The following is a 13,091-nucleotide window of genomic DNA, read 5'->3' on the forward strand; positions in this document are numbered from 1 at the left end:
TTCATCATTTAAAATGGTATCTCGCAATAAAACTGACTCCATAGAAGGATATTAATCTCATGCTTTAATGCTCTTCTATCAAATTGTTTTAATTGACCTGTTGGAGCAGAATTTTTTCAGGTAAAAATTTTTTTTCAATTTAAAAGAGAATGGTGAAGGATGATAGGAAAATACTACAAATCAAATTTATTTTTTTTTAAAGATTTTATTTATTTATGAGAGAGAGAAAGAGAGAGAGAGCACATGAGGGGGGGGGGAGGGAAGAGGGAGAAGCAGACTCCCTGCCGAGCAGGGAGCCTGATGCGGGACTCGATCCCGGGACTCCAGGATCATGACCTGAGCCGAAGGCAGTCGCTTAACCAACTGAGCCACCCAGGCGCCCCTACAAATCAAATTTAAATCCTGATTTTATTTTCTTCATTTTCTGCAGCAATAATACTAACCAGTGATTGGTCTGAAATATATAATACAGTGAACTCTTGACAGAGGTATGATTGGGATATGAGATATTCTGATTAATTATCATTTTTAATAGCACACATGCTATTCGTGGGTGTCTAATTTTAAAAAATATATTCCACAGAAAAACCTGGTGACCTGTGGTGGAATTACAGGAGAGTCACAAATCTTGTTATAACCCCATATTTAAAGCAATGATTCCAATCAGTACAAGGTTATATTCCCAACTCTCTTTTCCAGTAAAAATGCATTGCAGTAATGAAATGTATAATGTAGGAATCTTCACAAGTCTAGATCAATCAATTATGTTCCATAAAGTTGGTTTTATTTAGTCCGTTTTTTAAAAGGAGTAACTGAGGGACGCCTGGGTGGCTCAGTCGTTAAGCATCTGCCTTCGGTTCAGGTCATGATCCCGGGGTCCTGGGTTTGAACCCTATGTCGGGCTCCCTGCTCTGCAGGGAGCCTGCTTCTCTCTCTCCCGCTCCCCCTGCTTGTGTGCTCGCTCGCTCTCTCTCTCTCTCTGTCAAATAAATAAGTAATCTTTAAAAAGGGGGTGTTGGTAACTGATAGCATTTTTTGAAGAGAAACGGCAGCGGGAAGAGGCAGGAAATTTGGCTCGAGAGGGCAAGACAGATGCTGGGAGGCAGGGAGGTTTCGCCCCCAGCAGAGCAGGCTGCAGCAGAGCTTCATGTGTGCGAGGCCACCGCTGGGAGGGCAAGGGAACTGCCTCTCTGTTGCCTCAGGACATAGATCATGCAGCACCTAGGGGGCTTTGGGGGAAGGCAGATTTGTTCACGGCAAAACAGTGAGAACTGTTCAAGAACGGAGCAGGCTGCCACCCAGTTACACTTCTCTTGTCCTTACACGTGTTCAAGGACAGACAGGGCACTCGCTGGACTACATCCTCCAGCATGAAAGTGACTGTCCCTTGCACGCTGCCACACGTCCCGGCACACAGCTCAGCAGAGCACGCTGTTGATTCCCCTGTGATCACAGGATACCAGAGCCTGTGTCCGAGGAGGAAGGGGAGATTTCACTCTTGAGGTCCTTCATCGTGGGGAGGAGTGGTACAGCTGTTCGGAAGCCGCAGCCTAGGTGGCAGCCAATCTCTCTCGGCTCACATCTTGCCTTGGCACTTGCTGTGGTTTTACATAAGTGCCTCAGCTGCCACAGGCCTCAGTTTTCACATCTGTCAGATGGAGCCGACGGTGGTACCCACCTCCTGGCTGTGCATGAGGTCGTGTGTGCAGAGCAGTTCAGGTTGCGTCTGGCTGACAGGAAGTGGTAGCCGCTGAGGCAGTCCTGCGTGTTGCTGTGACCCACCACACATATGGCTCTGTTCTGTTTAGATGAGCTGCTTCAGAAAGAGCAGAACTACTCAGATGACGTCTTGGCCAACATGATCAGTGAACCAAGAATCAGTTACGGAAACGATGCCCTCATGCCGTCTTTGACAGAAACGAAAACCACCGTGGAGCTTCTTCCCGTGAATGGGGAGTTCGGCCTGGACGATCTCCAACCCTGGCATCCTTTTGGGGTCGACTCGGTGCCAGCCAATACAGAAAATGAAGGTAAGAGGCCCCGGTGAGAACAAGAACATTCCGGTCTATGTGTATATACATCTTTCTGATATTCTTGAGTGGTGACTTTTTACATGCATTTGAAAAACAAAATACTCTCTCACCAAGAGGTATTTCGTTGCTTCTGGGAAAAAAAAAGAACAATATTCAGTGTGTGTTTATGAGGCAGCGGACAGTCTAGGCCCACCTTCAGAGCAAACAGACAGGGGATGAAATTATGTCAGTTTTTCTCCCGCGGGGAGAAGTTTTCATGGGGCCTGCAGAAACGGAGATTTGAAGTAGTCTTTGCTGGTTATTTATTCTAGTGCATTAAATTTCAGATTGCACCGAATGTTACAGGCAAAGATAAAGAACCACCTACAAATAAAATGTAATTTTGCTGAAGATGTAAGCAACTTTGTGTTTAGAAAGTTAAATTTAAGGCAGCTCTCAAGAGTTCAGAAGCGAATCAATCTACATGTTTTGTCCTATGATAGCTCAGAGAGGATTTTCTCTGTCAACAAATTTGCACATTGGATGATTTCTTTCACAGGGATTTCTTAGCAGAAACTTCTAAGTAGTATCTCTTAATGAGACAACATCTTTTAGTTCTTTTTATTCCATAAACATTTTTACATGTTCAGAAGTACACAATTTCAAACACAGGAACACCTTGATTTCTCAACACTAATAGCACTTTTTTTAAGAACACCAGATTTTACCTGTGAGTGTCTTTATGAGAGTGGCAAGTTCAGATAGTGGTAATAACTGTAATATGACTATTTATAGTGAAGATACCTCAAAATGCAGTCAGTATACACCTCAGACTAAATTTGAGCTCAGTATCAGACCTTAAGTGTACTACAGAAGTTTTTTCTTGAAGAACCATTACAGAAAATCTTTCTGTGGACAATTTCCATGTGAGTAATCACCCCAAATTTGTTGCATTAATTTGAAAAAAGTGCACCTTATAGTAGTAATACCAGCTACTCATTTGTAACATAAAAGTAATTAACACTTCACCATTTATAAAAATAATTCTGACATAGAGAAAAAATTTAAAGACTTCTAAAAATTGAAGAACTTCAGTTACGAGGGTAACTTCCTTATTAAATTTATTAATAAGAGAGTGCTGACTGTACCATTTTTTTTTTAAAGATTTTATTTATTTATTTGAGAGAGAGAATGAGATAGCATGAGAAGGAGGAGGGTCAGAGGGAGAAGCAGACTCCCTGCCGAGCAGGGAGCCCGATGCGGGATTCGATCCCAGGACTCCAGGATCATGACCTGAGCCGAAGGCAGTCGCTTAACCAACTGAGCCACCCAGGCGCCCTGTACCATTTTTTTAATAGGTGGATACATTTTGGTCTTTTAAAATCCTCATCATTCAGTTACTAATGAAAATTCTTTGTGGAAAATGTCCAGTCTCATTTGTAAATTGAACGCACACTAGATTTCCTCTTTTCCTTTAACAGGAAAAATTAATTGGTATAAAGGGCTCAATGTGCTGTTAAAGGAGCTGTTTAATTCAGGGAGAAGTAGGTCCCACATCGGACTGAAGTCTGACAAACTTCCTTTGGTAGAAAATTACAACCCTTAATGCCCTTTTTACCAAATAATGTTAAATGTTTGTCATTTATGTCCAACCCTTAGCTTTTTATGAAAAAAGAATTTAAATGTATAGATTAGACTGTTCTTTGTTAAAAATTACCCCTGCCTTTGAGAATTTATTCAACTGCAGTGATTCTAAAATTATAATTTACAAAGAACTTCCTATCACTTTCTCGTAATCGGAGACCTTTTCACATCTTTCAAATACGTAGTTTCTATAAGTAAAATGTTCCCATTTAATATTTTCCATTACTTGTTGATTTTGGAAAAGTAGGATAAAACCTGTTTCGGAGCCTACCTGAATTTTTATGATCACACACACACACACACCCAAAAATAATAAAAACTAGAAATTGTAATTTATTTATGGTAAAGTTTATGGAAAGATTTAGAAAGCAAAGTAAGCTACATTAGCAGAATAAAAATTAATTTATAGAAATTACTGTGTATGTTTGATGTAATACTTGTTATTTCCCTTAAATGTTGTGAATCCTATACAAATGTGGGCTACACAGAGTTTTTAGAAGAACAACAGCAACGAAAACACTCAGCCCTGTTTATGTTAGCTTCTTCAAACTTAATGAATACAGTGAAATGCGATGATCTTAGTGCCACATAGCACCAAGAATAGCAAAATTGTGTATATTCTTCTAGAAGGTGTTGCGTTTCCTGAATTTCAGATTTTCCCTTTACTTTCTCACTCTTACTGAGTGCTTAACTGCTTAATATGAATACCGCATTTCCTTGGTATCTTTAATGAGGTAAATTTAACTTTGCATTTGTCATATTTGTAGTATAAATAATACCAACAGTTAAATAAATCTTCCTTTATGTGCTCCAGGCATTTCATCTTGACTTCATATGTATATATGAATATATTTGGTCCCCATTAAAAAGTATATGCATTCTAGTAAACATTTGGCTTATATTAAAATTTTTAAATAGTAGCCGAACTGACCCACTCTGTTTAGGGAAAAGAAATGCAAGGATATTGGTTGTTCTTTTTAAGGAGAAATAGAGGGAGGAACTGTTTTACCAAACCTGCTTCCTAAAATGCAAACTCTGATGCCACTGGCAACACGTCCCCTGTTTTCCTGGTCTTCTACCCCTTGACTATCCTCCCAAATCAAATAAGAAGGAAGGCTTGGTCCAAGTTAGGAGGCAAGCAGTGATTCTCCCCCCAACACTTGCCAGATAACCCAAGAAAGAAAGAAGTTTGGGTTCACTACTGGGTTTCTCCAAAGTGATCAGTTTTTGGAAGGCTAAGCACAAGAGATTTTAGAGATCCCAGAACAGCAATGGACTTTAAACACCCCGACTCAGGAGTAGACTCTGAGAGTGGCCTGTCCGCCATGGGTCCTAGGAGACTGTCTGTGCTTGTGCATATGGACACCCCCCCCCCGGGGCCCTTGGGTGCTGCCAAGATGCCCGTTTGGGCAAAGTCCTTGATTGAGTGCCTCTGGACCCTTGACCAGGACCCAGCTGCTCACATTGCCCAAGCCTCATCAGAAGAGCTGATACTCTTGTTAAATAAAGACCTGTCATTGATAAAGCAAAATCTTTTTTTTTTTAAGATTTTATTTATTTTATTTATTTGAGAGAGAGAGAATGAGAGACAGAGAGCACGAGAGGGAGGAGGGTCAGAGGGAGAAGCAGACTCCCTGCTGAGCAGGGAGCCCGATGCGGGACTCGATCCCGGGACTCCAGGATCATGACCTGAGCCGAAGGCAGTCGCTTAACCAACTGAGCCACCCAGGCACCTGATAAAGCAAAATCTTACATGAAAGTATTACAAGGCAAGAATATTGAGGATCTCAGAGCTTGGGTTCTGGTTCTGACTGTTAACAGACCCAACACTCCTTTTATAACATTTTGAAAAGCCTCCTTAACAGTGAATCTTAAAATAAAATGGACTGACAGTGTTTCAGGGGAAAAATCAATATAATGGATGTAATTTATAATAAGTGTTTCAACGCATAAGTATTCAGGCTTGACTGCTAGTGGAAAGAGTGACGTGATCAGGAGTTTGTCCTGTGTGGATGTGACAGATACAAATGTAGACTGACACAAGGGCTGATTCCACGAATCAGGTTCTGTGAGCAACAGTGGATGATTTCCTGACATAGTGAAGAACTCTTGGGAAGGCTCTAACAAAAACAATCTTCCCTCATTGTACCCAGTGATGAGCTCTTAGTGTATCCAGGTTACAGTAAGAACTATGTAAAAAATGCTTTGTGTTTATATATTCAACTGAGTTACGCTGTAGACTCACATAATCATAGATAAACAAATGTCCAGCAGGAAGTTAGGAAATCGTAGAGGATGTAGAGCTATTTTTATTCATGTGGGATTGCCCTGTGCACGGCATCTAGCATCCTCGGTCCCCATCCCCTGGAAGCCAGTAATGTCCTCCCTTGCCCTGAATTCATGGTAACAACCAAGAACCCCTTCACATCCCCACCATCCCACAGAATAGTAGCTACCCCACAGTACTGAATGGTGTGGATCATCAGAGTTTAAATTCCAGCTCTGCTGGGTGTGGTGAGCAAGTTAGAGAGTCTCTGTGGCTATTTCCTGGTCTGTAAAACAAAGGTGACAATAATTCTTAATTCAGAGATAAGGTATGAGCATTAAGTGAGATGGCAGGCAAAGTATCTACAACACAGTAAATATTTAGTGTGGCTTTTTTTTTCTTTTCTTTCCTTTCCTTTATTTTCCTTCCTCCCTCCCTCCCTTCCTCCCTCCCTCCTTCCTTCCTTCGTTCCTTTTGTTCCTTCGTTCGTTCATTTATTCTTTCTATAGAATCAGGATCTTATTACCAGCGACTCAGGGAGAGTCACCCTATAGTCCAAACAGTATATCCTTAAAAATTAATGACTATAACAAGCCATATAATGACCCAGTCCTAAAATCTCCCCCTTTCTGTCCTCCCCATCTCCTCCCCTTCTTCCCTCTCCCCAGGACCTTGTTCCTTGTGAATGTCTCAGACACATGCTCACACACGGAGCCACTGAAAATACCTAAAATTCTCAAAGGATTTCCTTTCATTGTTCATGCAGTCCTTATCATCATAGCTTCAGACGCTTACCAACAATTTATTGCTTTTTCTTAAGACCAGTCAGTCGAGTCCAGAGAGAGGGTCAGACACCCAGGCCTTGTTTTAATTTATATTGAAAAACTAAGCATATCACAGTTTTCTGATATTTTAGGCTCTTTGACCAGCTACGGTTTGCCTTGAGGGATTTTTTTTGTGGTTTTTTTCATATCCACGAAACTTAACTGGATAACCAAAAGTGAAGCTGTTATTTATCAAACTGTTGTTCCCATGGATCGTGAAGTTTTCTGGCTAAAGGCATCTGTGTTTGTTCTGCCTGATCCCGATTGCCTGAGCAGGCGAGCCATGGAGTGGACAACAGTCAGCTTCCTTGTATAGAATACATACGTGAAATACTATAATATTCTCAAAGACCACAACAGGTCTTATAAGACTGTGTATTTATAGTTGCAAAGTGCCATTGCCCGCTGGTATATTTCTAATTAGCCTAATAAAGAAGCAATGACCAAATCTCTTTAAATGCTAAAATTGAGAGGCACCTGGGTGGCTCAGTCGGTTAAGCGTCTAACTCTTCAGTACAGCTCAGGTTGTGATCTCAGGGTCATGAGATCAAGCCCCGAGTCAGGCTCCCCACTCAGTGGGGAGTCTGCTTGAGATTCTCTCTCCCATTCCCTCTGCCCCCTCCCCCACTCACATACACCCTCTCTCTCTAAAATAAATAAATTTTTAAAATCTTTTAAAAAAATAAATACATAAATAAGTGCTGGAATTGAAAATAAATAATGTTATTTTCAGGCCTGTTTTCCTGCTGATTCTTCCGTTCCCTTTGGCCTGGTGGCAGGCGGTGCTCGGCAGCATTCAGCTTAGAACTGGTCTGTTACAATAAGCAGCATGAGAACAAACTCAAGCCCCAGAATGTGAATCATTCTGTTTCTCTCTTCTGTTAGGGGAAGGTTTGATTCAAAACTATTGAAGGCATGGGAATAACACATTTCTGCCTAAGTTTATCATCCTTGAAGATGACCTCTTTCTTATTTTTAATTTACTAAACAGCTACTGTAAAATGTTTTGAACACTATATTGATGTCACCTTCTAGTAAAACAAGCAATAGTTCATTTTGGAAAATTAGAAAGTATTTGTGTCGGACTGGGAAATAATGCACCACTTTGTCTTGTAGATGTATGTGCGCATTTCTGGCAACGATGTCATAATTGTCTTTTAAAAAAATTGATAGATGTCCGCTCACTCAACAAAGGAGTTACTTTCTGAATATTAATTCATACTGAATCAGCCTCAAACTGTTAAAGCAGGCTTAGGGTTTAAGTCAATAAAACTATTAATTGTTTCACCTTCCTAAAAAACAGACCAGGTTTTATTACTGTTTTCAAACAATACATGCACATGGGGAAGAAAAGGCAGAGAAGTTTCTAGAAATAATCTCCTCACCCAGAAATAACTAATGATAACTTTTTGTGGTAATATCTTTCAGACTTTTTTTTTTTTTTGTCTATACATTTGATGCTTTTTCTGTATTTCTTTAAGGAATTGTGCAATAGTGCTTTATCATTTGTAAGGTTCTTGTGCATATGTGTGCACATTTGAGCCCTGGAAAAACCATGTTTACTTATGACAAAACCAAGGATTGGAAAGAATTTGGCTTGCCCAAGATCACAGAGTAAATCAGTGGTGGCTTTAAAGTGGACCCTGGGACCAACTAGCAGCTCTTCAGCCTGTATTTAAACCACAGATTAACTGCTGATTCCCTCATGAGTCAAATATAGTTTCTGATGATTTAGCCATTGAGGAATAGGATCCCCACTTCGAGTTCCTTTTTTGCCCCATGAGTGTGCTCGGGCATGCTGTTCTCTTCAACCGAAGCACCACTGGCGCTCTCGTGAGGAAATTCTCAAAAAATACAATAATCCCTCCGTTAACTCTATTTTACGAGGAGTTACTACCCTCACTGAATACTGTTGCAGATGGGAAAAAGGTGAAACACAGAGAATCTACGTCATTCAAATGTATGTGTGAGTTGCAGCAGGATGTCTTAAACCTATCGTAGCAGTAAAGTAGTAGAAATTAATCCTCCTCTCAGCAAGAGTTGTTAGGGAAGATTTAATAAATGCAGTTTCATAGTATTGGAGCATTTCTGAAACAGGTTTTGAAATTGATTTGTTTCTCACTACAATGAGAAGAGGCTATTTTATGTATGAAGAAACAGCCTCAGAAGTGGCCATTCGCCCAAAGTTGCTTGGGTGCGAATGTCATGCCACCACCCTGCATAACAAAGGCCCAAACCACGTTGCTCTTTGGATTCATCCAAATGTCTTAGTATTCTCGGAAACCTGATTTTTTTTTTTTCATAATTTGAAGGCTTGACTTCCTGCCGTTCTCTTCTCCCTCACTGTTCTGCCAGCATGTGACATTCAGGATCGATTGGGTTTGTAATCCCCCCTGGGAATGCCAAGCTGTGTGCATCAGTAAGCTGGATGGTCTTCCTGAAACTGCTCATCCAGAAGCCAGCCCATCGAGCACACCTTATCTTCCCCTGGACATCTTTGCTCACCTTTCCTTACCTTCTTACCTTGTATTTCCCAGGCCTTACCCAAAGGGCTTTTCCCCTCCCTCGGCTTCATTTGCCCCTTGTCCGTTTATTAATCCTTAAAGCTTTGTTTCTCTCCCTTGCCTGTTTCTTCAAAGACCAGTCTAAATTCAAGTTAATATTTTCTGAGATTCAGAAGCACTTAGGAAATGCCAGCTAATGGTAAGCAATGGCGGGCACCGTGGTACCACCTGCAAGGCTTCCTTTGGGGCCGGCCCAGAATTCTCACAAAGGGACAATTGTGGAAGTTGAGAAATACGAAAGGAAGTACTCACATTTCACACATGACAACTGTATGTCGTCTGTTAATAACCAGCCTTTAAAATTAGAGAGAGAGAGACTGACTCTCTAGTTTACTTCTTTTACCCTCAAAATGGGAGCAAATTTGGTGCACTAAATGGCAGATTATGTGGTGAGACTTTCCTCTGCTGATAAATTCATATTTGCATTTCCCCTGGGGATTTAATGGGAGTCCTTTTGTAGTTAATTAACTGTAAAATAAGATCGGACAGTTGTAAAAGGAGGTATCTTCAAGATTTTCCACCAGGCTGGGTATATTGTATTTTATTTCTAATCAAAAGCCAAGAAACCATCCCTAAACTCGATGAGAGGTAATTCCACACTCCCCATCCCCTCTTCTTTGATGTTGCTGCATATCCTGGTGAGTGCTTTTATTAGAAAACCTAAGGAGTAGGATTGGCCCATCAGTTACGATAAGCCTTTCAAAGTGGTCCCCCTCCCATTCCCTGATACTCGGGATTAACTCACTGTGGTTCTTTTCCACCTGTTCCTTTTTTATAACTTATGTATTTCACATGCTTTTCCCTGCTCTGTGTTCAGGAGCCACAACTCACCATCTTGATTTGTCTTGTTTGCTTTCCGTGTATCTTGCTTCCTGTGCCCAGTTGAGCCTGTTGACGCCCGCCCTGCTGCCGACCGAGGACTGACCACCCGACCAGGTATAACCCGGTTCCCTTCTACCTCTCAGCATCTTGCGCTTGAGCTCGAGCACCCGCCGTCCCCGCTCTTTGCTATTAGCCTCTCTCAACTGCAGATACTAAGGGAGAGGATTTGAAATGACCTTGGGAACCAGACTTCCCAAAAATTCCCTTTGCTTTTCCTTACACTTTTTTTTCCAATTTCCTGTTGAAGTAATCTGTTTTTCTTTCTGAGCTTTCCTTTTCAAACAATAAAAGAGCCCTTCCAACTTATGGGATTTTTTTTTTAAGTGGAGAAGAGTATATAGACCTCTCTGTCCTCAAAAATGGAAAACCACACAGATGCACACTCTGTCTGGTGACAGTGTGGTTTCCGCTTTGAATATCTCATCCTTCCCTTCTTGTTTGGTGTGCAGACGGGTCCTCTTCTGACTGAATTGGGCTCAAACTTCAATCAGTTTCTCATGTAGATGTGACTTCCTAAAAATACCAGAACGGGACTACCTCTAGAGCCTAGAAATATTTACATTTTCTTTTTCGTGGGTTGTATGGACTTAACTCTCCATGAGTAACTAAAATGACAGAAAGGATGTATGTGCATAGTTTTGTATACAAGTCTTTTCTTTTTGTTACCATTTAAAATTCCCATTAACACTGAAAAATAGACAAAAAAAAAAAAATTTTTTTTTTTTACAGTTCCCCCAGCATTAAGAAGAAATACACTTTGACCCTTTGCTCTGTATTCAGCCTGTATCTCAAGCTGTTTTAAAAATCAGTGCCACCCACAACAGAAGGGCACGCGAGCCTGGTTTTTGACTTTACGCACAACTCTGCCCAACGAACAGTACCCATTGTTTTCCATGAATCAAAGACAGTAGTTACTGAGTTGACATGGCTGTATATTCTAGAGAGATTTAACTCCACAAACAATGGATACCTTCCCGTGTTTATCTTCTTCCTTATCCCCGTATTGACCCCGTGCGATAGTCAAGGGCCAGGGAATTCACCTTGATGGAAGATGTTAACACATGGAGGTCCCTGGTTCGGGTTAAGTTGGTGGCAGGCCAAGAAGAGACCCGGCCCCTCTCACTGCCAGTGCCAGCTCGGTCACTTCTGTCCCCAACCACAGCCATAGATGAGAACTCCGAATCTGCCCTGTGGCATCATCATGCCTCTGTGTGGCTGTCCACAGGGCGGCAGGGAGAGTGGAGTGACCCGTTTTGATGGCCGTTCTCGCTGATTTTATGAATCTCTGCCTTTAGGGCTTTTCAGAGGAACTTAAGTGATAGTAAGTCAGACACAGTTTGGGCTCTCCTAATGTCTTCCTTATTGCCATTGTCACACAAGTGAATTTTAAGGAGCCGGCCCATTGACATCCACATCCTGCTCAGCTCGTGGTGGAGCTCAAGGCTGAGGGTCAGTTCCATTCTAACCAGCTGAGACCAGTGAGCTGGTGGATGGTCATTTGCCTTGGGCCTTTTTTTATGGCACTGTCTATTTTGTATTTAAGGAAGAGATGCTTTTCATCTACAAGAATAAAAAGTGAATTAGAAACACTCTTTCAACCAATTTTGTAAAAGTTCCTCCATTGGGCCCTGTAGACCAATGTGTTCTAATTGAAATCTGGGGGAGGGGAGGTTGATGCCACCAAAGTTGGTTCCCCCCCCTTTTAAAAAACGTAACATGAAAACAACTTCCATGCGTTTCCCCAAAACAATCTGTTTTAAGGGAAGAGCTAGAAAGCAGTTAGAGGTGTTTTGTCGGGGGAAGAAGCCATCTGAAGCCTTTATTATAACAATAACGATGTTTCCATAACAGGAATACTTCATTTTGGTATTTCCCAAAGATCAGTGCATTAAATGCTGTGATGCGTCGAAAGAAGTGAAATGATAAGGTCCCTGTTCTCAGGAGCTTGAAGTATAATAAGAGGAACACACTTGGCCTATTTAAAAGAGGAGATGGAATTAGAAAGGCAGGGGAATACAGACCCACATAAGGTATAAACCAGGGCGTCCGTGATGTAAGCGGACGGGGCACTCGCCGAGGGTGTGTTAACCTCGGCACACACTGGAGGTCAGCTTCGGGAAAGCTTTCAAAAGATTTGAGTCTCATCCATTGGCAAAGAAGAGGGGAAGGATTCAAAGATGAGAGTATGGCCTAGGCTCAGCCTTCTTTCTTACACTGTGTGAGGTGAGGGCTTCCCCAATAAAAGAAGGGCCATATGGTAAGAAAGAATGATCAGATCCAAAGTGAGGAAGAGTCTAGTTTACGAATAGCTCTATTTGCTGGGTAGGTAGTGAGACCTCGCTCGCTCTTTCTGTGCTTACAGTCTGTCTCCCGAGCACTTGGACCAATTCCCTGCTATGTTCATAGCATTAGGTTGGGTTCTTCCAACATCGCACTTGAGGAGACTGCATGCTTGAGTTCAGTGTGCTGAATTATATCTTTAGACTTTCCAAACTTAGAGAGCCTTCCCGGGATTGTCATAGCGTGTCATTCGTTGATGGCAGTTGAGTAATTGCTGTTGTCACTGTAACACAAACAAAGGGTTTGCCTGTAATCATGACCGAGGAAGGTGACTTCTCTTTGTCTTTCGTATCTGAAAAGCCAGGACACGTCACTTTTAGAATGTAGTGTCAGGTAGGGAAAGCATGTTATCAGTGGTGATTTCTGGTCATAGTGGCCATTACAGCTACTCCCCTGTCTTCTTCCAGGGGAAAATGGGCTCTGAAGGTCAAGTAACACCATTTGACCAAAATAAAGAAGGAAAATATATTAGCAAGCTCTTCACAGGGAGAGGAAAGCTACCATTTCCACTATAATTTATTACCACCCTTCTCCAGGCCTCATAAAGGGGAGACCAAGT

At 41.7% G+C, this 13,091-nt stretch overlaps 1 protein-coding gene across 7 annotated transcripts in view; it reads left to right on the plus strand.

The window, feature by feature from the left end:
• The window catches only part of LOC110570121 (amyloid beta precursor protein), a 257,792-nt gene that overhangs the window by 228,358 nt on the left and 16,343 nt on the right, over positions 1-13,091 (plus strand). For 4 of the 7 annotated variants that reach the window (XM_021678092.2, XM_021678094.2, XM_044919504.1 and 1 more), the window contains 2 exons: positions 1,809-2,030; positions 10,193-10,246. In XM_021678092.2, the coding sequence (XP_021533767.1) occupies positions 1,809-2,030; positions 10,193-10,246 (276 nt within the window). The remainder of the gene's footprint in view (positions 1-1,808; positions 2,031-10,192; positions 10,247-13,091) is intronic. The other 3 variants (XM_021678095.2, XM_021678097.2, XM_021678093.2) reach the window with 1 other exon arrangement.

The sequence above is a fragment of the Neomonachus schauinslandi genome, chromosome 1 (assembly GCF_002201575.2).
Source record: "Neomonachus schauinslandi chromosome 1, ASM220157v2, whole genome shotgun sequence".
NCBI classification, from domain to species: domain Eukaryota; kingdom Metazoa; phylum Chordata; class Mammalia; order Carnivora; family Phocidae; genus Neomonachus; species Neomonachus schauinslandi.